Source organism: Terrapene carolina, unplaced genomic scaffold (assembly GCF_002925995.2).
Source record: "Terrapene carolina triunguis isolate 2854851 unplaced genomic scaffold, T_m_triunguis-2.0 Scaffold67, whole genome shotgun sequence".
NCBI classification, from domain to species: domain Eukaryota; kingdom Metazoa; phylum Chordata; order Testudines; family Emydidae; genus Terrapene; species Terrapene triunguis.
In genome coordinates this window covers 8540226-8565963 of record NW_020664418.1, presented here as the reverse complement: position 1 = coordinate 8565963, position 25738 = coordinate 8540226, and the positions used below count along the sequence as shown (strand labels likewise).

The window sequence follows — 25738 nt, the reverse complement described above, 5'->3', positions numbered from 1 at the left end:
AGCAAGTCACGGGGTTGCTATGCCACGCTGGCCATCTCTCCAGAGTGGGAGGGATCATCCCCGATGGCCCGATTGATGCAAGCCTGAGAGCTGTCTCTGGATGGGCTGGTGGTGTCTGCTTCCCTCAGGCAGCTGCTCAGCGCAGTCTCTTGCCTTGTGTAGTTAGACAAAGACTGGGGGCTGATTTGTTTTATTAGGCCAAGAGTGACTGCTAGTGACGACGGATGGTCTGTGACCAAGGCACAGCTCAGGGGACCTGGGCTGTGTTCCCAGCTCTGCCACAACACAGTGTGATCTCATGCCTCTCTGTGCCTCAGTCCCCCTCTCTGTGCAATGGGGATAATAGCACTGCCCTGCCTCCCTTTTCTATTTAGCCTGGAAGCTCCCTGGGGCAGGGACTGTCTCTTGCTGTGTTTATGTACAGTGCCTAGCACAGCAAGGTGCCAATCTCATTTGGGGCTTCTAAGCACTGCTATAATCCAGACCCTTCCTAGCTAGTGAGCAGAGTCGACAGTCCAAGGCCATTTACCCCATGGACCTTCCCTGCTATCCCGGCCCCCGTCGAGCAGCTACAAAGAAGTGTAACTCACCAGCAGGTGAAGTCAACCTCGTCGCCGCCAAGGTGGAGGTAGAAGTCTGGGAACACGGTGCTGACCTCCCTAAAGAACTCTGTCATGAACTGGTAAGTGGTGTTGAGGATGGGGTTGACCGGCCCGTAGGCCCCGGAGGGAATCAAGCCTGCATAGCAGGGCGTCAGCAAGCCCGGAGCACCTGGGTCAATACCAAAGAATGCTGTAAGGTTGAGTTTATGTGCCACCAAGCTCTGGGTCACTTGCTGGCCAATGCCGCCTGCTGCTCCCCAACACGGGAGGGGACAGCCAGGCAACTCCAGGCAGAGCAAACAAGGGGGTCAGGAAGAGGAGAGAGCAAAGGCTCGACCCAGGACAGGCAGCTGCTTGGTTGGAGCCATCTTCTCCCATCTCATGATTCAGTGACACATATCCCAGCACACAGCCCCCAACACCAAGCGAGCATGTCCCAGCCACAGATCTCAACACAGCACACAAGTGGGGTATGTCCCATCACCCCGCCGGACGGGCCAGACTGTGGCACAGAGAGGGGAAGTGATGTACCTAAGGTCAGCCAGCAGGTCAGTGGCAGGACTGGGAATAGACCCAGACCTCTGGACTCCCAGTCCAGTGCTTCATCCGGGTCAGGCAGCCTCAAGCATGCCAAGTAAGGCTGAGAACTATGCGGCTGCGCTGGAGCGAGTAGCTGGGTGCAGGGAGTCATCTCTGCAGGATGGGAAGGGGTCAGAACCTGACCCCCTCCACACCAGGCTCTTAGCCTACGTGGGGAGATGAACTGGGAAATGTAACAGTTGCATGGATTAAGGTCCCACAAGGGGGCAATGGCTCCAGACTATTGTGCTCCCGAAGGAAAGCACAATACTAACCGACTGGAAGCGTGTGGACTAGCCAAGATCTGGGCCTAGACTGGATTACAGGCCCACACACACACACCATCCCCTCCCTTACAAATTCAATACTTGTGAAGCAGATTAGCAAGCAATGTTCTGAGACAGGCATGGAGCAGGTGTGTGCTGAGATGAGCTGAGGTGTACTGGCAGAGGCGTTGGGGGCCCACGACTAGGATAGCAAGGATGCTGTAGATCAGGAGTGAGGTGCACAGTCGGGTGAGGACAGCACAAACAGCGCCTCCCTGTACTATACCTGGTTATATCCTCCCCTGAATTCCTCACATCCACCAGACAAGCAGACACGATAGCTAAGAGCAAGTTACTGGCCAGGCCCAGGCTCTGACAAAGGGATGCACACACATCTAGCTGGATATCAGTGCTAAGAACTAGATCACTGAGACCCATCTTTTGGCACAACCCCAGAATCCCCAACCCACCCTTTGCTCTGGGCCCCCAGGCAGGCCCAGTTCCTTACCTGGGCCCCAAGAGAGAGTGTGGCCAGGGGTGTCAAACTCCGAAATGACTCGGATCCCACGTAGCCTGGCGTACTCGATCACCAGCTTCACGTCGTTCAGCGTGTACACGTGGGTGGCGGGATTGTAAGCCCCCTGGGAGGGCACAGGAAGCATAGGTCCCTACTGCTCCAACGTACGCCCATTTAGACACACCCCGCTCTACTGTTAGCCATTGCCACTAGTCAGCTCCCCGCTGCGCTGACAGGAAAGGCCCCGTGCCCAGCCCAAGCGACCTATAATGACTGGAAAGCTTTGGTGCAGCGCACAGAGATCTGCCTCCCTCCCACAACAGTATCAGCTGGGCAGCAGCCACTGCCAGCACCACCTTCCCACTTGGGGCGGAGGAGTCTGGATAGACAACCCCTGCCGAGTAACTGGCCGCACTTTACGTGCTCCCCCAGCAGGCCAGCGTGTGGTTGGGAATTCCTCCTGCCAGGCTGCTGCCCAGTCTGGGTTTCCAGCAAGTTTCCAGGAACTGCATAAGTTCTTTCCTTACATCTGTTCTGACATGGTCACGTAAGAATGAAGGAAAATGGGGAGCTGCTCCTGGTGGACTCAGATCTGTCCCCAGGGCTGCTAGCAAGGAAGCTCTTGCTCGTTACAGGTCACCAGCATTGCTCCTTACATTCTAGGGTGAAATTAGAGCAAGGGTTCTCAAACTTCATTGCACCGCGACCCCCTTCTGACAACAAAAATTACTACAAGACCCCAGGAGTGGGGACTGAATCCTGAGCCTGCTCAAGCCCTGCCCCCTGGGTGGGGGGGAGGGCAAGCCAAAGCCCAAGGGCTTCAGTCCCAGGCAGGGGGCCTGTAATTTGAACCCCGATGCCCAGAGCGAAAGCCATTGGGTTTCCGCTTTGTCCCCGGGCAGTGGGTCTCGGGCTTCAGCCCCAGCAAGTCTAAGCCAGCCCTGATGACCACATTAAAATGGGGTCGATACCCACTTTGGGGTCTCGACGCATAGTTTGAAAACCGCTGAAATAGAGAATGCGGCTCTTAAACTGAGACCGTCATGCCAGCTAAAGTGCAGCACATGGCCACGGTCTCTCCATTCGCAGCCCTGGACCTGCATTCCCCACTATCCCAGCTCTGACCCCACACAGCATTGCCCGTGCACCTCAATCCTGCCCTAACCCCCACCCTGCTATCCCAGCCCTGGATCCGTCAGACACCAACATTGCCAATTATGCTAAGTTATGCATGTTGCGATTCAGTGATGCAAATATTGTCCAGGGCCTGGACTGAGACCACTGGACTCATTTCACTTGTGATCCAGGCTTCTATTTCAAACCTGATCTTTCCTTGCAACACAAAGCCAAAGAATGCATAATGCTGCAGTCTCTAACAGAGGGGGTACTAACAGAATCGGGTACTGAGGGCAGCACAGAGGTTTGGCCTGGTGGCATATGGGCTGAGGACCACTTTTTACATAGAGAGCACATGCACAGATATCCATCAGGAGAGGACAAGAATACAGGGCCCACTTCTCCTTTGCAGGACACGGGATTCCCACTGGCTTTAATGGGGGCCTCATATATCAGTGGTGGGAGAACAGGGCCCCTGGCGCTTGCTCTGAGAGCATGTCAGAGTTTAGGGTGCCGCACAGGGAAGGGGATGCGCTACCTTTCGGCTGAGCTCCGGGAAGGCTGCACTCTCATACGGGAAGGAGGGGTCATCCACGATGTGCCAGTGAAATACGTTGAACTTGTTATAAGCCATGACGTCCTGGGGAGCCATAAGAGAGCAACAGTTCAGACAAACACACCCACGCCCTACTCTGGCAGCTCAGTAAGCCTGCTTTCACACACCCTTCTATGCCAAAGTGGCCTCCCAGCGGGGATCAGGGCACCCAGGGCTATTCCCTCTCGACTTCCATTTGGAACAAGCTCCAGTCACAAGGACAGGTTCATACACACACACACGAGCCTCTGGGATCTGAGAGTCACGGGGGATCTACCCATTGTCACTGGTAAGAGGTTCTGCAGGTCAAGGGCTGCCCTTGACACTTGTGAAACCGCCACAGGAACTGCACAGGAGGAACTGATGGAACATAACTGTGTTGCCAATGCAAGGGAATCCTGCACTAGCCTGTTTACCTTGGCTTGGCAGGGCTACAAGCACAGTAAAGCCTGGGATTTGTCACTAAGGTCGGCAACTAAGACTCCAAGCACAAAGGTGGCAGACCAGTAAGCGCCATTTTTCAGAGCCAAACACCAGTCTGAGGAGTGGCTGGAAATATTCTATTTCAGACTAATGGTCTGGGGTCCCTTGCTAAGGGACAGAGTTACACAGACCTTTCCATGGCTTCTTACGTCTCTTCAAGACCTAGATCACTCTCTCCTTCCCTGTCATTTTCAGAGTCAAAGATTCGAAGGGCAGAAGGGACCATTATATCATCTGGTCTGACCTCCTGAATAGCACAGGCCAGGGAATTTCACCCAGTTACTCCTGAAGCGAGCCCAACAGTTTTAATCCATCTTATCCTCCCTTTATTTCAGTTAAGTTGGGAATCATTTAAAGAGACACTAGTCCATCTCAAGACTGACCCACACTTGTTCCTGTAAACCGAGCTTGTCCTGCTGTAGGAACTGCTTTGCATTTGGTTCTATGAAAGGGACGCCAGCATCAAGAGAGAGGTGAGAGAGATTAGGCAAGGAGGTGAACGAGTCCCTCATTTACAAAGATCCTATAAATAAGGCCAAGTAAGGAAATACCCTAGGCACAGCACAGAAAGGCCCCGGGGTACTCCCTTTGTACAGAAAAGGAAAACCCATGTGGAGGCAGGTGAGGCCCCTTCATTAGTCACACTGGTCTATAGTCCTTTACTCCCTGGGGCTGGCAGGAAACGCCAATGCTCCCCAGCGGGGGGGGTGAGGGAGACTTGGGGAAAAGATACCAGAAGCATAATTCCAAGGGACTATCTGTAAGGATTCCATCTGGCCCCATTCTTGCTGGAAAAGCACAGAAACATCAGCCACTGTGGCTTGCTCTAAGTGCAGTGGGCTAGTGTTCCTACTGCCTAGAGAAAAGGCCAGCTTTGAGGGGAGTGGAAGAGTCTGTGGGGCTCTCTCTCTTTCTCCAATTCATCTGCACAGAGAATGAAAACAGCCCAAATGAGGCAGCTGAGAGTTCCCCAGGAAGTGAATCCACAAGGGGCCTAAGGAGGACAGCAAACCAGAAGGGGTACAAGGCATTAGGAGCATTCGTCCTTGGTTTAGATCCACCCCCACCCAACCCCCTTCCGACAGCCCCCTCTCCACTGTGGCTGAAACCCATCAGGCAGCTTCACTCAGTGAGCTCCTCTCCTCGCCCTTGAGCGTTGCCATGGTGCTTTATCTATACCCAGCTGTAAGGGCTGGCCCTGGCTGGGAAGAACTATCTGACCCTGTAGCACCATCCAACACGTCTGCAGAGCCAATGCAGTGCCCAGGCCCAGAGGCCCTCAGAAAGCCCCCAGCTGCCCTGCAGAAGGGAACAGCTAGCCAGACTGCTCTGCCTACAATGCACATCAAAGGCTGGCAAGCCTGCCAGCAAGGCAGGGCATGTACTTGAGCACCCGGGCACACACCAGAGTCTCTAGGATGGCTCTCAGAGGCAGGTAGTGGCGAGATGTGTCCAGCAGCAGGCCCCGGTGAGCAAAGCGGGGAAAGTCCACGATGTCCGTCTTGTTGAGGTAGAACTGCAAGAAAGGGCATGTGGGAGATAAGCGGCCCCTCAGAGAAGGGCCAGAGCAAATACACAGACACCCTAACGTCACCAGGACAGCGCTTTCTACAGCAGGGTTAGCTGCCTCCCCAGGCAGAGATCTCCACCTCCCTGGGGCACAGGAGGGCTGGGCAGGAGCACCTTCATTAGCCTGAAGATGGCACTTTGGAGAAGCCAGCTAGAAGAATCAGTACAGAGCTCCAGGACATGGCTCCTTCCAGCCAGTGGCTGGGCACTATTCACAGCCTTATACTGTCAAATCATGTGGTCCCCAGCCCTACTTGTGCTATCTCATTGGTGCTCCAGGAGTCCACTTGCATCCCCGGTTTAAAAATTCCCCCCTGAAGCCCCAACCCTTGAGGCAGAAGACTCAAGAGAATTCTCTTTGCAGTCCATCCGCAGCGCAGCCACATTTAGCAGTTAAGCAATACTTTCCCCATGAGGCAGAGCAGGGCAGGGCATCCCCACTAGAGTTTGCACCAATCACCCTGCCCTGCATCAATGCCTCCCTCCAGCTCAGCAAATGTCACACTCACCGTCCCGTCCTCATCTCTCCAGACGAGCTGGCTGAAGGTCTCCAGGCCTGCGGGAAGCAGACAGACAGAGTTAGGCTTTGGGCATGGATTCCTCTCAAAGGAGAAGAGCCCAATTAACAAAGCAAGCTAGAACACACTGGAACAGACAGACGCTCCATCCAATGGGTCTGGGAGTAGAGGCAGCAACAAGGCTCAGCAGAAAGCACTAATGGGGACAGACACCCCAAATGGAAAATGCAGCCTCACCTCGGAGAGCTCCCCAGACACTCTCTGAAGACAGCAGCGAAAGGTCCTCCGAAGTGGACAGCTTGTCTGAAACACAGCACCACACAGGATGTTAGCATCTCTAGCACAGCCCTCCCCAGCCAGGTGAACCCCACTGCGAGTTATTACAGCCCCAGCTCCATGACCTGGATTGAACCGGGCGCTGCCAAGTTTTAGATAGCTTAAAGAGGAATATTTCACCAGGAACCCTCGCTCCCACCCAGGGTCCAATCCACACTGCTTGCCTAGCTTAGTGCCTTTGGCACTCTTGGGTCACTTCAACAATAACTGGTATACACCAACAGATGAGAGACTTCTGAAATAATGGAAGATGTGTGGGAGCCAGATATAATCAACCCCCTCCTTAGCCTTCCCATTTATACAGTCTCAGGTGAAAATGTTTCAAGAAAGAACAGGGCAATAGTAAACTTGACTTTTGTATGAAAAGCAGCATAGCCTAGCAGATAAAGCACTAGAGATGGGGTCAGAAGACCTGGGTTCTACTCCTGGTTCTGCCACTGACCTGCTAGGAGACCTTGGGCAGTAGTCACTTCCCCGCCTGTGCCTTGGTTTCCTCAAATGTAAAATGGAAATCATGATACTGCCCTCCTTTGTAGAGAGCTTGGAGATCTAGGGATAGAGAGTACTATATATTCCTGACAATTGTAGGCCCTGAACCAGCCTCACAGAGCCACTTGCTTGCCAGTGAGGCAGGACTCAAGATCCAGGGTATAACAGACAGAGCACTGAAGTTTTCCACAGGGGTGGACCCCAGCACTGTGGGTTCCAGGGAACAGGAGACTCCCTGGTTGAGTGTCTTATTGACAGCTGCCAGAAGTCATTACTCCCTAAAAGAGGGCACATTCTGTACAGCTGTGTACACACTGCATTTGTTACACTGCATCCAGGGCTTCCTGGCAATGCTGTTTGGCTGCAGCATATCGCCTCCTGATTTAAAGCGGGCCTAGAACTTTGGTCCTGATCACTGCTACCCAGCCAGCCCCGTTCTTGCTTTGTGATGGACTGATGCTTACAGCTCTCCACAGAGTCCATGTCGGGAAAGCCATCACAATGTGGCGTGGCAACGGAGACCAGCAATTCAGCGCAAAGAGGCTCCCAGGGTCGCGTATCCTCTGCAACACACACAGAATATGGATTAACCAAACACCGATTCAGCACACTCTGCCTCCCAAGCCCAGCTTTGCAGGATACCTGCTGCATGTTAAGTGATGGAAATGCTGACTGATCCCTGCTCACGTGTGTGGTAGGTGTGGCTTTTAACTACAGGCTGGGGCTAAGGAAGGTTGGAAGGGCTGTCAGGGAAGAGTGAACTAAGGTCTGGAAGGGTATGTCTACACTACGGGATTAATCCGAATTTATATAATTCGAATTTGGGAAACAGATTGTATAAAGTCGAATGCATGCGGCCACACTAAGCACATTAATTCGGCGGTGTGCGTCCATGTACCGGGGCTAGCGTCGATTTCTGGAGCATTGCACTGTGGGTAGATATCCCATAGCTATCCCATAGTTCCCGCAGTCTCCCCCGCCCATTGGAATTCTGGGTTGAGATCCCAGTGCCTGATGGGACAAAAAACATTGTCGCAGGTGGTTCTGGGTACAGCCTCCCTCCCTCCCTCCCTGCATGAAAGTAACGGACCGCAGACAACCATTTCGCGCCTTTTTTCCTGGGTGAACACTGCAGACTCCATACCACGGCAAGCATGGAGCCCGCTCAGCTCCAGACAGCAGTCATGAACATTGTAAACACCTCGCACGTTCTCGTGGAGTTTATGCTGAGCCAGGACCAGAAAAATGAGGCGAGGAGGCGGCGGCAGCGCAGCGACAAGCGTGACGAGGACATGGACACGGATACAGAATTCTCTCAAACCGCGGGCCCCGGTGCTTTGGAGATCATGTTGTTAATGGGGCAGGTTCTATCCACGGAATGCCGATTCTGGGCCCGGGAAACAAGCACAGACTGGTGGGACCGCATAGTGTTGCGGGTGTGGGATGATTCCCAGTGGCTGCGGAACTTTCGCATGCGTAAGGGCACTTTCATGGAACTTTGTGACTTGCTGTCCCCTGCCCTGAAACGCCAGAATACCAAGATGAGAGCAGCCCTCACAGTTGAGAAGCAAGTGGCGATAGCCCTGTGGAAGCTTGCAACGCCAGACAGCTACCGGTCAGTCGGGAATCAATTTGGAGTAGGCAAATCTACTGTGGGGGCTGCTGTGATGCAAGTAGCCAAAGCAATCACTCAGGTGCTGCTACGAAAGGTAGTGACTCTGGGAAATGTGCAGGTCATAGTGGATGGCTTTGCTGCAATGGGATTCCCTAACTGTGGTGGGGCGATAGATGGAACTCATATCCCTATCTTGGCACCGGAGCACCAGGGTACCCAGTACATAAACCGCAAGGGGTACTTTTCAATGGTGCTGCAAGCACGTGTGGATCACAAGGGACGTTTCACCAACATCAACGTGGGCTGGCCGGGAAGGGTTCATGACGCTCGCGTCTTCAGGAACACTACTCTGTTTAAAGGGCTGCAGCAAGGGACTTACTTCCCGGACCAGAAAATAACCGTTGGGGATGTTGAAATGCCAATAGTTATTCTTGGGGACCCAGCCTACCCCTTAATGCCATGGCTCATGAAGCCATACACAGGCAGCCTGGACAGGAGTCAGGAGCTGTTCAACTACAGGCTGAGCAAGTGCAGAATGGTGGTAGAATGTGCATTTGGCTGTTTAAAAGGTCGCTGGAGATCGTTACTGACTCACTCAGACCTCAGCCAAACCAATCTCCCCATTGTTATTTCTGCTTGCTGTGTGCTCCACAATCTCTGTGAAAGTAAGGGGGAGACCTTTATGGCGGGGTGGGAGGCTGAGGCAAATCGCCTGGCTGCTGATTACGCGCAGCCAGACACCAGGGCGATTAGAAGAGCACACCAGGAAGCGCTGTGCATCAGAGCTTTGAAAACCAGTTTCATGACTGGCCAGGCTACAGTGTGAAATATGTTTGTTTTTCCTTCATGAAAACCCGCCCCCTTTATTGACTCATTCTCTGTAAGGAACCCACCCTCCCCCTTCCCCCAGCTTGCTTTCAAACCAAATAAAGTCACTATCGTTTAAAAATCATTTATTCTTTATTAATACATTATAAAAAGAGGGAGGGAACCCAGGTGGGGTTTGGGAGGAGGATCGGCGGGAAGGAAAAGGCCAGTAAAAAAAAGTTAAAAAAAATGACAGCCTTTTGCTTGGGCTGTCCACTGGGGTGGAATGGGAAGGTGTACGGAGCCTCCCCCCCCCGCGTTCTTACACGTCTGGGTGAGGAGGCTATGGAACATGGTGAGGGGGGAGGGGGGTTATACAGGGGCTGTAGCGGCACTCTGTTATCCTGCTGCCGTTCCTGAAGCTCCACCAGACGCCGGAGCATGTCTGTTTGCTCACACAGCAGCCCCAGCGTTGCATCCTGCCTCCTCTGATCTTCCTGCCGCCACCTCTCATCTCGAGCGTCTCTCCTGTCCTCACGTTGGTCCCTCCTGTCCTCACGTTCACTGGCTTCTTTCCTATACTTTGAAACCGTGTCCTTCCACTCATTCAGATGAGCTCTGTCACTGCAGGTGGATTCCATGATTTCTGCAAACATATCGTCTCGCGTCTTCTTTTTCCGACGCCTTATCTGTGATAGCCTTCGGGACGGAGGAGGGAGGCTTGAAGAATTTGCAGCTGCTGGAGGGAGGGAAAAAAGGAGAGAATTTTTTAAAAAGATACATTTTGCAGAACAATGCTTATACTCTTTCACGGTGACCAACACTATTCACATTACATAGCACATGTGATTTCTGTGCAAGGTCGCATTTTGCCTCTTAATATTGAGTGCCTGTGGCTTTGCTGCTAGAGATCACAGACGCAGGTCCGGGCAACAGAATTCGGCTTGCATGTGGCCATGGTAAGCCATTGTCTTTCGGCTTCTGCGCCCTCCTTTCCCACATACCAAGCAAAGCCCGTTGAGTGCTGCGGTTTTCCTGTTAACCTTCAGCAGCAGAAAACAAACTAACCCCCCCCCCCCAATCCAATTCTCTGGATGATCGCTTTATCCCTCCCCCCACTGCATGGCTGGTATCAGGGAAGATCCCTGCTAGCCAAACGCGAAAAGCTCTGGGCCAATCCCCCCCCCGCGCTTGGCTAACTGCAGGGAAGGATTTCTTTTCAGCCACAGGCAAACAGCCCAGTAAGAACGGCCACCTCTGTCCCCTTAATTAAATTCCCGTATTTCAACCAGGTTACCATGAGCGATATCACACTCCTGAGGATTACACAGCAAGATAAAGAACGGATGTTGCTTGAATGCCAGCAAACACCGGGACCATACGCTGCCAGGCTTTGTCATGCAATGATACCAGATTACTTGCTGCAAGCATGGCGCGGTCAAGTGTCCTACCATGGAGGACGGAATAAGGCTGCACTGCCCAGAAACCTTGTGGCAAGGCTTTTGGAGTACCTCCAGGAGAGCTTCATGGAGATGTCCCTGGAGGATTTCCGCTCCATCCCCAGACACGTTAACAGACTTTTCCAGTAGCTGTACTGGCTGCGAATGCATCCCAAGTCCTCAGGGCAAAGTAATCATTAAAAACCCTTGCTTTTAAAACAAGTTTTATATTTTAAAAGGTAAACTCACCTGAGGTCCCTTCCATGGGGTCGTGGTCTTGGATACTGGGTTGGGAGGGTACTTAAGTCAGGCTGAGAAAAAGATCCTGGCTGTTGGGGAGAACGGAGTGCTGGGTGCTCTCTGCAAGCTCGTCCTCCTCCTCCTCCTCTTCCCCGTCCGCAGAATCCTCAGGTGTAGCTGATGAGATTATCCCCGCCTCAGAATCCACGGTCAGAGGTGGGGTAGTGGTGGCGGCCCCCCCTAGAACTGCATGCAGCTCGACGTAGAAGCGGCATGTCCGCGGCTCTGACCCGGAGCGACCGTTTGCCTCCTTTGTTTTTTGATAGGCTTGTCTGAGCTCCTTGACTTTCACGCGGCACTGATCTGAGTCCCTATTGTGGCCTCTCTCCATCATGCCCTTGGAGATTTTTTCAAAAGTTTTGGCATTTCGTCTTTTTGAATGAAGTTCTGCTAGCACTGAATCCTCTCCCCATATAGCAATCAGATCCAGTACCTCCCGTACGGTCCATGCTGGTGCTCTTTTTCGATTATCGGCCTGCATGGTTACCTGTGCTGATGAGCTATCTGTGGTCACCTGTGCTCTCCACGCTGGGCAAACAGGAAATGAAATTCAAATGTTCGCGGGGCTTTTCCTGTCTACCTGGCCAGTGCATACGAGTTCAGATTGCTGTCCAGAGCGGTCACAATGGTGCACTGTGGGATAGCTCCCGGAGGCCAATACCATCGAATTGCGGCCACACTAACCCTAATTCGAAATGACAAAATCGATTTTGGCGCTACTCCGCTCGTTGGGGTGGAGTACAGAAATCGATTTTAAGAGCACTTTATTTCGAAATAAATGGCTTCGTTGTGTGGACGGGTGCAGGGTTAATTCGATTTAACGCTGCTAAATCCGAATTAAAGTCATAGTGTAGACCAGGCCGAAGAGAGGTCCTGCAGAGAAACTCTACAAACAGCCTAGTTAAGGCGACAAAACTTAGACTGAGCTGAATGTCATGTTACTGTTGCTTCAACTGCCAATAAAAGAACTGCCCCAGCAAGTGGGGCAAATGCAGGTGTTATTCCAGAGAGAGGCAAGGACTCTGCCTGTTCATAGAACCATAAAGGTCAAGAGACAGGGGCTTCATAAGACCAAAGGGGACAGCAAGTTCCAAACTCAAAGGCCTGTCCTGGAAGACATTGCCAGAGCAAACAAACAACCCAGCCAACCCTTTGCTAGGCTGCTGCCTAATTCTCTCATTCCAGGACAATAGTAACATGAGTGTGTTGCCCCTCGAACCTTAACCCAAACACCTGGAAGAACAGCCTGAAGTAGGAGAATCTGATGAGCGCTGCCTTGGACATGATGGGAGAATCAGCAATGGGACCAGTAACTAACAAATCACCTGAGCAGGAAGTGCCACTCTCACCAGCGCTGTCGGCCCTCAGTGCTAGAGAGGCCAAAGGACAGGCTGACTAGACTGATTAGTGGCAGCTAAGGGAGACCAGAGTCCACATTATCACCAGCTCACACAGCACTTTGGACAGCAGAACCCTGTTTGGAAAGCAAAGAGGTGAGGTCATGTTTTATTAGACTGGGGTGGGCAAACTTTTTGGCCCGAGGGCCACATCGCGGTTGCACAACTGTATGGAGGGCCGGGTAGGGAAGGCTGTGCCTCCCCAAACAGCCTGGCCCCCGCCCCCATCCACCCCCTCCCACTTCCTGCCCCGACTGCCCCCCTCAGAACCTCCAACCCATCCTGCTCCTTGTCCCCTGACTGTCCCCTCCCAGGACCCCCGCCCCCTATCCAACCCCCCTGCTCCCTGTCCCCTGACTGCCCCAACCCCTATCCACACCCCCGCCCCATGACAGCCCCCCCCAGGACTCCCACTCCCTATCCAACCGCCCTCTGCTCCTCATCCCCTGACCACGCCCTCCCGGGACCCCCCGCCCCTAACTGCCCTCCAGGATCCCACCCCCTTATCCAACCCTCCCTGTCCCCTGACTGCCCTCCCGACCTCTATCCACATCCCCACCCCCTGACAGGCCCCCCCGGGACTCCCACTCCCAACCCTCCCTGTTCCCCATCCCCTGACCGCCCCCCCAGAACCTCCACCCCATCCAACCGCCCCCTCCTCCCTGACTGTCCTCTAGGACCTCCCACCTCCTTACCCAACCCCCCCGCTCCCCGTCCCCTTACCAGCAGCAGGAGCTCGCAGCCGCAACACCCGGCCAGAGTCAGCTGCGCTCCCCACACTACCCAGCCAGAGCGGCAGGCCAGAGTGCGGCCCGCAGCTGCGGGGGAGGGGCCAGGGACTAGGCTCCCCAGCTGGGAGCTCATTGGCCGGGCAGAACGGTCCCTGGGGCCGGATGTGGCCTGTGGGCCATAGTTTGCCCACATCTGTATTAGACAGTCTCAGGGGCTGCAGGGTCCTTGGACGGAGACACAGGCCCCAGGGCATTCCTCCCCGTTTCCAAACATTGTGGTGGAAGATGATAATGCATCTCCAAGTGCATCAAGAGGCTTCTGGAATGGAATCTTATCACCAGGCCCCAATCCAATGAAATTAGAAGAGAGAGTCCCCACTGATCAGGCCCCCCTCATGTGGTTGGCCAAGGCAACAACAGGGTCAGAGGAGAATAGGCCCAGCCAAGTTAAAGAGCGGAGAGGATACAGTGGCACTTGGTGGCCCACCAGGTGAGAGCCCTAGTCACTCCTTCCTGCAAACCAGAGCCCAGTTTTGAATTTGGGGTGGGATTTTCCAAAGTACCCATTATCGGCCTAACTCTGCTCCCCCTGGAGTCCCTGGGCAAAAACATTCACTGACTCCAATGGGAGCAGCTAGGCCAAGCTGAGCAAAGGGTGGGACTGTCCAAAGCAATCTCAAGGATGATTAATTGAGGGGCCGTAATGTAAAGCCACCACTGGGAACCATGATCAGCTATGTCCAGTCTCAGCTCAGAAAGAGCTCAGCTCTAGAGTAGAAAGAGGTGCTGCCCACCAGGCCCAATGGCACCTGCTCATACTTTGTCCACTTTAACCAGCACCATTGGCTACTCCCCTCCCTGAGCATTAACTCATGGCGGGAACCAGTGCCAACACACTTTGGCTGAAGATGAAGGGGACCACCATGCTAAAGGATCCAAATGAGAGTGCACACAGTTACAGAGACTAAGACTTCCCAAGGGCTCTGGCCCACCAAGTATTCAGATGGCATGAGGGACCACGTGCTGTGAGCTAAAGTTTGCAGGGTAGTTCTAAGGAACCACAAAAAATACTTCCATGACAGACTGTAGGATATGGGGAGGGAAGAAGGGGTGGGTAGCAAGTCTTTTAATTTAACTCCCAAATACAGAGAGGTCAGTAACAAAGGCTGCCACATTGCCCAGGCTGGGCAAAGCAGAAAACCCAGATCCCTGAGTGTATCAGGGATGGGAATGTCCCTTTCACACAACCCCACTACTGGAGGGAGAGACACAGCAATAGCCACTACTGAACTGAAGAGGTGGGGCCTTGGCTCACCCCAGGACTCTTCCTGGGACCAAGAGAAACAAGGGACAGTATTTCCCAGCCTAGTCAAGTGGAGAATCGAGTCAGGTGAATAAGGGATTTTTTAGATGGACTTCTTTTTGAGTAGGCAGAGGAAGGCCAATAGTGCAGGCTATGAACAGCTCTCTCCATGTGCAGAACAATAGCTGTGGTTCTCCTCTTGCAAGGCTGAGCCAATAAGGGCAGAACTGTTTCTAATGCAAAGGCCTTTCAGAATTTTCCATCAGGCATCAGCTGTTCTTGAAGCAGCCTCGCCAGGAAGCAGCAGAGTTGTCTGCTCAATGATGAACCAAGAGCTGGCAGGGCACCCACTAGCCAAACAGCCCATACGATTCTAACCTGTCCCAGAGAGAAACGAAAACCACTGCCCCAGCTCTCCAAGGAGCATGTGAAGGGGAATGCTACATGCAACAGAAGTGGGCTATGTAAAGAAAGCACTGAGCCTTGATGGAATCTCTCCCGACAACCTCACCCCATGACGATCGGCCCAGTGAGATCTAGCAACCAACCCCACTGAAAGCAGATAATCCTCTAATACAGAGAGTGCAATGAGCATCAGCAGAGCAAAGTGCACCCATATGCCTTTGAGGGAGGGCCATCCCCAGGATGGGACGAGATCCACAGCCAGCAAGGAATTTAATGGGGCAACAATAACCAAGCAGGGCCTGCAGCTGAGTCCCACCCAGCCAGCCCCATGGATCTCAGCTAGAAAGAGTATGTTTGACTATCAGAGAGCAAGCAAGCAGCAGAGCAACCACACCCCTTTGAAAAACATAGATAAAGCCGGCATCCAGAGGGAAGGGGACATGCTCGCCATTTTGAGCTGAGACCAGCTCTGGGACATGGAGACAATCACATAATAACCCTGTTGGCCAAGGATCCAGGCTAAGAGCAGTGCCAGGAAGTTGTTGTATGAATCAGCTATTGTCAAGGACTGGAACACAAGCAAGAATCTTAAAAAAAACCACACAATCACAGCAAATTAGGATCAGTGAAGCATCAACGGTGATTAGAGCCGGGAGTGCAGACTTGAGTTCCCAACAGGGTCCTGAGACCTGCACTGGTCACACCTGATTTCCAGGAGTTTAAGACGTTGGGTTTGATGTTGTTTGCTTTCTTCAGGCAACTAACAGAAGTTACTAGATCACAGGCCCTGGTTCTCATGGGGGACTTCAATCACCCCGATATCTGCTGGGAGAGAAATAGAGCAGGGCACAGACAAGTTTTTGGAAAGTGTAGGGGACAATTTCCTGGTGCAAGTGCTGGAGGAACCAACTAGGGGCAGAGCTCTTCTTGACCTGCTGCTCACAAACGGGGAAGAATAAGTAGGGGAAGCAAAAGTGGATGGGAACCTGGGAGGCAGTGACCATGAGATGGTCGAGTTCAGGATCCTGACACAAGGAAGAAAGGAGAGCAGCAGAATACAGACCCTGGACTTCAGAAAAACAGACTTTGACTCCCTCAGGGAACTGATGGGCAGGATTCTCTGGGAGAACAACATGAGGGGGAAAGGAGTCCAGGAGAGCTGGCTGTATTTTAAAGAATCCTTATTGAGGTTGCAGGAACAAACCATCCCGATGTGTAGAAAGAATAGTAAATATGGCAGGCAACCAGCTTGGCTTAACAGTGAAATCCTTGCTGATCTTAAACACAAAAAAGCAGCTTACAAGAAGTGGAAATGACCAGGGAGGAGTATAAAAATATTGCTCAGGCATGCAGGAGTGAAATCAGGAAGGCCAAATCACACTTGGAGTTGCAGCTAGCAAGGGATATTAAGAGTAACAAGAAGGGTTTCTTCAGGTATGTTAGCAACAAGGTGGTCAAGGAAAGTGTGGGCCCCTTACTGAATGAGGGAGGCAACCTAGTGACAGAGGATGTTGAAAAAGCTAAATGTACTCAATGCTTTTTTTGCCTCTGTCTTCACGAACAAGGTCAGCTCCCAGACTGCTGCACTGGGCAGCACAGTATGGGGAGGAGGTGACCAGCCCTCTGTGGAGAAGGAAGTGGTTCAGGACTATTTAGAAAAGCTGGACAAGCACAAGTCCCTGGGGCCGGATGCACTGCATCCGAGGATGCTAAAGGAGTTGGCAGATGTGATTGCAGAGCCATCAGCCATTATCTTTGAAAACTCATGGTGATCGGGGGAGGTCCCAGATGACTGGAAAAAGGCTAATGTAGTGCCCATCTTTAAAAAAGGGAAGGAGGAGGATCCAGGGAACTACAGGTCAGTCAGCCTCACCTCAGTCCCTGCAAAAATCATGGAGCAAGTCCTCAAGAAATCAATTCTGAAGCACTTAGAGGAGAGGAAAGTGATCAGAAACAGGCAGCATGGATTCACCAAGGGCAAGTCATGCCCGACTAACCTAATTGCCTTTTGACGAGATAACTGGCTCTGTGGATGAGGGGAAAGCAGTGGATGTGTTATTCCTTGACTTTAGCAAAGCTTTTGATATGGTCTTCCACAGCATTCTTGCCAGCAAGTTAAAGTATGGGCTGGAAGAATGGACTTCACCATAAGATGGATAGAAAGCTGGCTAGAACGTCGGGCTCAATGGGTAGTGATCAATGGCTCCATGTCTAGTTGGCAGCCGGTATCAAGCGGAGTGCCCCTAGGGTCGGTCCTGGGGCCGGTTTTGTTCAATATCTTCATTAATGATCTGGAGGATGGCGTACATTGCACCCTCAGCAAGTTTGCAGATGACAAACTGGGAGGAGTGGTAGATACGCTGGATGGTAGGGATAGGATACAGAGGGACCTAATTAGAGGATTGGGCCAAAAGAAATCTGATGAGGTTCAACAAGGACAAGTGCAGAGTCCTGCACTTAGGATGGAAGAATCCCATGCACTGCTACAGACTAGGGACCGACTGGCTAGGCAGCAGTTCTGCAGAAAAAGACCTAGGGGTTGCAGTAGACGAGAAGCTGGATATGAGTCAACAGTGTGCCCTTGTTGCCAAGAAGGCTAACGGCATTTTGGGCTGTATAAGTAGGAGCATTGCCAGCAGATAGCGGGATGTGATCATTCCCCTCCATTTGGCGTTGGTGAGGCCTCATCTGGAGTACTGTGTCCAGTTTTGGGCTCCATACTACAAGAAGGATGTGGAAAAATTGCAAAGAGTCCAGTGGAGGGCAACAAAAATTATTAGGGGGCTGGAGCACATGACTTATGAGGAGAGGCTGAGGGAACTGGGATTATTTAGTCTGCAGAAGAGAAGAATGACGGGGGATTTGATAGCTGCTTTCAACTACCTGAAAGGGGGTTCCAAAGAGGATGGATCTCACCTGTACCAGATGACAGAACAAGGAGTAATGGTCTCAAGTTGCAGTGGGGGAGGTTTAGGTTGGATATTAGGAAAAACTTTTTCACTAGGAGGGTAGTGAACCACTGGAATGGGTTACTTAGGGAGGTGGTGGAATCTCCTTCCTTAGAGGTTTTTAACGTCAGGCTTGACTAAGCCCTGGCTGGGATGATTTAGTTGGGGATTGGTCCTGCTTTGAGCAGGGGGTTGGACTAGATGACCTCCTGAGGTCCCTTCCAACCCAGATTTTCTATGACTTACAAACCCTTAAATGGTTGGGGTTCTGACTACCTAAGCAACTGCCTCTCTCACCACCTGATACCATGACAGCTGCCATCAGCTAAGGCAATTTGAGTTTGCAGCCCCCTGTGTGGATGGGAGAGTACTGCTGGGAGGGTGTTCTCAGTGTCAGTGTGAAGCAACACCTCCATCTGCCAGAGGCCAAGTTTAGCAACCAGGTGGTCAGGCTGCAAAGTTTATTTGTTTGAACAGGCTCTTTCAAGGAGGGCAAGAGGAGGTTGAGTAGATGGGAATATTTTGGGGAGCTCAGAGAGAGTTTAGTTTGTGGGCACTGGATGCTCACTCCAAATACAAATAATCCAGACCAACTAGATCAGAGTTCTGCATGGGCACATTTTGAATAAATAGCTAATCCACATTGAAGTCTCCCCAACTCTCTGAAATATGATCACTAGGCCCCTTTCTAACTCGAACTCCAATTCAAGACTAGTTCAATGGAACACAATATTCCTTTCCATATATGGCTTGGATTTTTCCCTTTTCTCTGTTATACCTAACAAAACCTTGCAATAAGATTATTTTTTTTTAAATCAAAACAATTAGACAAGTCACAAGGGAGTAATTTGAGCGCTGCATGAGCCACTGTACTTTGGAAAGAATGCAAAGACATGTTGAAGCTGAGGAGGAAGATGTGGGCACACACAATCATGAGCCCAAACACTAAGAAATGTTCCAAGTGATTTGATGGTCATATTTTCCTGCTGGTATAGATGGTGAAGTGTGAATAATGGTTTTATTCTTTGTTTTCAGTGTAGTTGTAGCCATGTTAGTCCAAGAATATTAGCAAGACAAGGCAGGTGAAGTAAGATCTTCTGTTGGTAAAAGAGATGAGATTTTAAACCACACAGAGCTCTCATCATAGAATATCAGGGTTGGAGGGGACCTCAGGAGGTCATCTAGCCCAACCCCCTGCTCAAAGCAGGACCAATCCCCAACTAAATCATCCCAGCCAGGATTTTGTCAAGCCTGACCTTAAAAACCTCAAGCAGGACCAATCCCCAGACAGATTTTTGCCCCAGATCCCTAAATGGCTCCCTCAAGGATTGAACTCACAACCCTGGGTTTAGCAGGCCAATGCTCATATCACTGAGCTATCATGACAACAAGGGCTAGGGGAATATTTTTAAATGGAAGTTTAGATTCTGGAGGACATGACGGCAACCACAACAAAAAGGTACCGGCTTACTGGGAAGTCATGAGCCATCCCACACAAAGTTTCTGCCCTTCAGCACTTGACCTTGTAGCATGAACTCAGGAGTAAGTCATGTCCCCTTCCTGCCAGGATTAGAAAAATCTTGCTTTTTGTCTTGGGGACAGGGGTGCTTGACAATTTCCCCTACCAAAGCAGGTGCTCCTGGATGGAGAGAATGTGCTGAGGATACAGATGCCTTTGTGAGGGGTAACATGTGGAGGGGAATCCTTCCAACTACTCTTCAAACAGCAAGCAGCATGTTCAGGGCCAGGTCTGTGCTAGAAAGGGAAAGAGCTGAGACAGTGAAGAAAACCAAAGCTGGTGCAGTTACAGCAGCAGCAGCCCACCACAAGGGGGGGGGGGAGCAAGGTAAAGAGTAGAACCCCGATGCCATGGATGGGATTTGAAGAGAATGAAAGAAACCAAGAGACCCAAGGAGAAAGCGACAGAGAACGTATTCACACATAGAACCCTTCCAGAGAGCGAAGTGAGGCAGCTGATTCCTTACTGCCTCCGCACTGACAGCATGAAGGCTTGGAACTGACCCAGCTTGTTTTAATAAGAGACTACACCAGTAGTCCCCAAACTTTTGAGGGTCACCCCCCACCCCTGTCTGCACCCATCCGCCCAGGGGGATGGGGGAGACGCGGACAGGGGTAAGGGGGCCGAGGCTGGGGCCAGAGCTGGGGGTGGGTCTTGGGCTGGGAGCGGGGCCAGTGGCCAAGCCTGGGCGGGGAGCGGAGCTGTAGCTGGGCTGCGGTGGGGGCCAGCAGCCAGACCCACAGCCAGGTGCGGCTCTGCTCCCACCCCAGCCTCGGCCCTGGACCGGGAATAGAACTGCGGCCAGTGGCCGAGGGCGAAGTTGTGCCGAGGCTGGGGACGAGGCCAGGAGCTGGGGAGGTGGCTGGGGGCAGGACTGGAGCAGAGCTGAGATGGGCTGGGTGGTGCTCCCTCCCTGCCCCCCATAGGGGCTGGCCCAGGCCCATCGCACCCTCTCCCCAACATTTCTCCACACCCCCTATGGGGGCCTATCCCACACTTTGGGGACCTCTGGACTAGACACATTCTCCTGCAGTGAATGCCCTCCTATATTTACAACAGTAATGAACTCCAATAAAGGGCAATCCTCCAAGTACTGACCTTGGGTTACAAGCACACTTACCAGAATTGTAGGCCTCACACCATCTATGCCTAGGTTACCATCACACCCTGTGAACACCCAAAGGGGGTGGGGTGGAATAAAATAAGTGCCACTTTCATCTTCAGAGCAGGAGCATGGGCAAGTAGTTGAAGTGCTAGTGTGGAGAACTGCTCTGGATTCTGTTCCCATACTTAAACAGTTATGAGTTTGGGCAAGTCACTTACGTCCAGATCCTCAAAGGCACTTAGGCACCTAACTCCCATTGACTTGGAGTTAAGCACCTAAATGCCTTTGAGGATCTGGCCTGTCAGCTCTGCCTGTTTCTCCATCTGTAGAATGGGGGTGACACTTCCCTGACAGGCAGTGCAGGTTAATTCATTGATATTTATGAAGCACCTTCAGGCCCACGCACAAAAGGGAGGAATGTAATTCAGAACAGAACACACAGGCCAATTCAGCAGCCTCATCCCACACAGATGAGATCTCAATGAGTGTTCAGGTTACTTCCATATTTAATCCAGTATGGTCAATTTATCACCACTCTTAGAATTAAGACTGGATTGCCAATGAAAATGGGATCTAGTGTGTGCCTGTGTTTGACAGAACTGACAAACAAGATCCAGGAAGTGAGATGGGGAGCAAAACTGCTTTGTTCACCTGTCTGGAGGCTTGGGGGCGGAGGTTTGGTAATCATTGACTTTAATAAACTAGAACAAGCTTCTTTTACTTAAACAATCTACAGTGTATTGTTTGAGTGTGCTTGAGTTTTATATACACATGTTCAGGAGATGTTTGCCAAGTCACTGCTGTGCTTCATCTGGTATTAAGGATTGGGATATCTGTTACAAATGTTTAACCTGACATCTCAGTGTGATTTTGTTTGTGTTTCTTACAGTTTTATGTTAAAATTGTTAACCCTTTGGTGCAGGGAGAACACTGAACTAGGAATCAGAAGACCTGGGTTTTACTCCAGCTCTAGCACTAGCCTGCAGGGTGACCTTGGGCAAGTCATTTCACCTTCCTGTGCTCCAGTTTCTCCATCTGGTAAATGAGGATAATGTTACTGACCTCCTTTGTGAAGCACTTTGACAGGTACTGACGAAAAGTCTGACGTAAGAGCTAGGTATTATTTTCATTCAGCAACTAGTACAATGGGACCTCAATCTATGACTGGGGCTACTAGACTCCAATAGACAACTAATAGCCAGTTTTGTTCTCAAAGGAAGCCAGTTTGGGTGTGAGTCAAGGGAAGGGACCCATTAGGAGGGTTGAAGCAACTTACTTTCCAATGTCTTGAAAACTCAGAATTCACAGCACCGTACCAGATGTTTTACTGCATGGGTTCATTTTAAATGAGGAGCCCACTTTGGCTCCCAGTTTACCAACATATAATCTTACTATGAAATTTAACAAGATTAAGCTTTTTAGAAGACAGAAAACAGACGTGTGTGCATTTAAAGGAAGAAATTATATATTACTTGTGTGACCCAGGGAGAGGCAGCTGGGCTCATATACACAAATCTAACTGTACCCATTCACAGCCTCCTGCCCCAATTAGGCTAACATGGTTTTGGCTTGTAGTATTTGTGAGATAACAGCTATAGATCAGTGTTACAGCCCAAGTCCAGTACTCACTACAAATAAAAAGTTATGTTAGAACCCAGATGTTCCATAAGCTATTATTATAAGACATGTACCATAGATGTGATCTAAAAGTATCACCTGAATTATTTTTGTGCAGCTGCTATTTGTTGCCCTCTATCCATACATGTTAATTTCCAACTGTAAAACCTGCTTTGAGGAACAAGGCCATGCAGATCAGCAGGAAGCACAGACTTTTGGCTGCTGTAACCAAAAGCCAACCCAGTGCATGCACTTTTCATAATCAGACACGCAAACACTTTGAGGACATCTTGCCCAAAGGCTGCAGTTTTGCAACTGACAGGAAGAGGGGCTACTGGTTAGTCAATACAGTCACATTATTAACTTCCATTGTGATAAACCAAAGCACTCCATTTCCTTCAGCCTCAGAATCAGGAGTCATGAAGCCAGTAGCATCTTTGTAGTAATTTTTTATTTCAAGTTGCCAGTGCTGCAAAGACTGCAGTGAAAGACGTGTGCCTGAAGAAGTGTCTCTATAGGTCTCTCTTTTAAAACTTCATGGAAATATTGCTACTGGTCTTGAGTTTTGTAGAAGTTTTGAAGTCCATTGACATGCATTAATTCAATGTCCAGTGCTGACATAGGGCAAGCTATCCCAGCCCCACCAGCCTACAGTCCAACCAAGCACCCCACTTTACACAAGAAGTTAGTGTTTTATTTTGTGCTTCCCAAACAGGAGGGAGGTAGCAATGTGAAGCACCCCAACACATATAAGCACTCTGGTCTGCAGCATTCCTACAAACCCCAGCCCAGGCTGAGTACCTGCACCACAGGGGAAGCAAGATGGTACCTGGCCTGCCAGCCTCAAGCCTTCATTGGGAATACCAAAATGTGGGGGCTTCACACTGGGGAACCATTTAGTAGAGCAGGATCACACCCTTCACTCTAGAGCAGTTCACCACATCCTCCCCCGACTATACCACCCTCCTTCACCAGAACATCACACCCCATCCCCCTCTCACCATAACGCTCTCCCAAACTCCACGACAACCCGCTCCCCCCACCAAGAAGCCCTATAACCATGGAGCCCCCGCGGGCTCGGGCCCCTCACCTGGCGTGCGCGGGCCGGCGTCGCGTAGCAGCCGCCAATAGCGCCGGAAGGCCTGGTCCAGCACCGCGCATCCCGGTCCCACCGCCGACGAGCGCGCGTAGCCGAACCGGAACCGGCCGGGGCTCAGCCGGCAGCGACCCGGCGACTCGCGAACCAGCTGGGGTTGTGGCCACACGGCGCCCGCGGGCCCCAACCCCACCAGCAGTAGCGCCAACGCCAGCTCGGCCATGACAACCGGCAGCGGTCATGTGACTCCAGCCTGGTCAGGTGACGGCGGGCCGCGTGACAATCGCCCCCCGCGGGCCACTGAGAGGAGCGAAGCGTCCGCCGGAGGGGGCGGGGCTTCTCCAGAGGGGGCAGGGGCCGTGGCCGTGGAGTCCAGGGCTCTGGCCACAGAAACTGGGTCTCCCAGGAGCCTGTCCAGGATGGCCTAGAGAGCAGGGTGTTCTCCGGTCAGGGCCTCGGCTTCACACCCCATCTAGCCAAGGGCCTTGCACAGCCCCTCACCACAGCATCTGGACACCTCATTCCCTCTAACCCCTTCAGCCTCCTGCCCTGGGGGTAGGGGAGCGCCCAGCCCCCTGGTACAGGAGGGTACAGAGCCTCTAGAGGGCCTAGTCCACCCACATGGTGCACATTTACCACACAAGGCTGCTTATACTAGGGCCTGGTTTCATTTACACTTAAAAATTAGATCAACCAGCTGCGTCTCTCAAGGCAGGCGCTGAGTACTGTACTAAGGGCGCATGACACTGCTAGGGGGACATAAGAATTCTATCTCCCACCCAGCTACTGCCTCCCAGCGAGATAGATTAGTTACAATGGCAGAAAGCCCCCTTCCATCAAGGTAGGAAGCATCTACAGTGCCATGTTGTAGCTTTGCTTCTGTAGCAAAGATGTAGCCTAATACAGCTATTCCCCCATGGGAAGGAGAATGTGCTGTCCCAGTGTAAGGGAGCTTTATAGCTATGACTTTGTCCTACTAGGGGCTGTACAGCTATATTGGTAAAAAAAATTACACTCCTAATGGATATACCAATACTCTTGTTTACACTTGACTACACTACTGGCTGGGTTTTATAATTACAGATTAGACACTGTCATTAATCTCACTTGTCAGGGGAGCCTTTCAAGGAGCCCCGAACTGCCAGTGTTGGTAGCAATCCGCAATGCCTTATAGTTCACAGGTTCAGCTGAAAGATGGCTCCCAAGGGCCTCTCGGTTGACTCTGTAACTTGCAATGACAGAAAAATAGTGCAAACAATATGTCAGTGATGAAGAGAGCTGCTTGGGAGGGAATGAAGAGTTTGAACACCATGAGCACTGGAAGGGGTTACCTAGGGAGGTGGTGGAATCTCCTTCCTTAGAGGTTTTTAAGGCCCGGCTTGACAAAGCCCTGGCTGGGATGATTTAGTTGGGGATTGGTCCTGCTTTGAGCAGGGGATTGGACTAGATGACCTCCTGAGCTCCCTTCCAACCCTGATATTCTGTGATTCTATGAAATAAAACAAATGTGGTTTTGGACTGGAACATGAAGCGTGACTTGTCTCTACTGCCCTGGAAATGACTTATCAGTCACATGGCAACATCCAGGGCATATTGGAGTTGGCAGGCCCCTAAGTTTCTTCTGTTTTTCACCTTATAACAATGCCACATAGCTTCACACACACACTTTTTTTCTTTTCCTTGCTCCTATTTCAGGAGGAGGAAACTGACGGGTTGGATCACAGAAACCCCCTTGGGAGCTGCCACCCGATGTGCAAAGACTACCCCTGCTTCTGTTTTCCCTGCCAGCTCAGGACTCCAGCACCCTGTCTTGCTGAGCCAGACACTCCCGTCTGCTCCAACACAGACCCAGGGTCTGAATCACTTGTCCCAAAGCTGCAAGTTTACCTGAAAACAGCTCACAGAAGTGTGCTTGTCTTTAGCACTCAGATGCCCAACTCCCAATGGGGTCTAAGCCCAAATAAATCCGTTTTACCCGGCATAAAGCTTATGCAGGGCAAACTCATAAATTGTTTGCCCTCTATAACACTGATAGAGAGATATGCACAGTTGTTTGCTCCCCCAGGTATTAATACATACTCTGAGTAAATTACTAAATAAAAGTGATTTTATTAAATACAGACAGTAGGATTTAGAAATAGAAATATCCCATCTCCTAGAATGGACCTTGAAAGGTCATTGAGTCCAGCCCCCTGCCTTCACTAGCCAGACCAAGTACTGATTTTGCCCTAGATCCCCAAGTGGCCCCCTCAAGGATTGAACTCACAACCCTGGGTTTAGCAGGCCAATGCTCAAACCACTGAGCTATCCTTCCCCCCCATTTAAGTGGTTCCAAGTAGTAACAGACAGAACAAAGTAAGTCACCAAGCAAAATAAAATAAAATGC

The 25738-nt window shown here is 51.4% G+C and overlaps 1 protein-coding gene across 1 annotated transcript in view; it reads right to left on the bottom strand.

Annotated features, from left to right (window-relative positions):
• The window catches only part of HEXA (hexosaminidase subunit alpha), a 34616-nt gene extending 11025 nt beyond the window's left edge, over window positions 1-23591 (bottom strand). The window contains exons 1-8 of the mRNA XM_024213691.3: window positions 23347-23591; window positions 7535-7633; window positions 6483-6548; window positions 6237-6283; window positions 5564-5674; window positions 3619-3720; window positions 1956-2088; window positions 591-771 (exon numbers count right to left, since the gene is read on the bottom strand). Of these exons, the coding sequence (XP_024069459.2) occupies window positions 591-771; window positions 1956-2088; window positions 3619-3720; window positions 5564-5674; window positions 6237-6283; window positions 6483-6548; window positions 7535-7633; window positions 23347-23575 (968 nt within the window). The 5' untranslated portion in view covers window positions 23576-23591. The remainder of the gene's footprint in view (window positions 1-590; window positions 772-1955; window positions 2089-3618; window positions 3721-5563; window positions 5675-6236; window positions 6284-6482; window positions 6549-7534; window positions 7634-23346) is intronic.
• Window positions 23592-25738: the final 2147 nt, after the last annotated feature.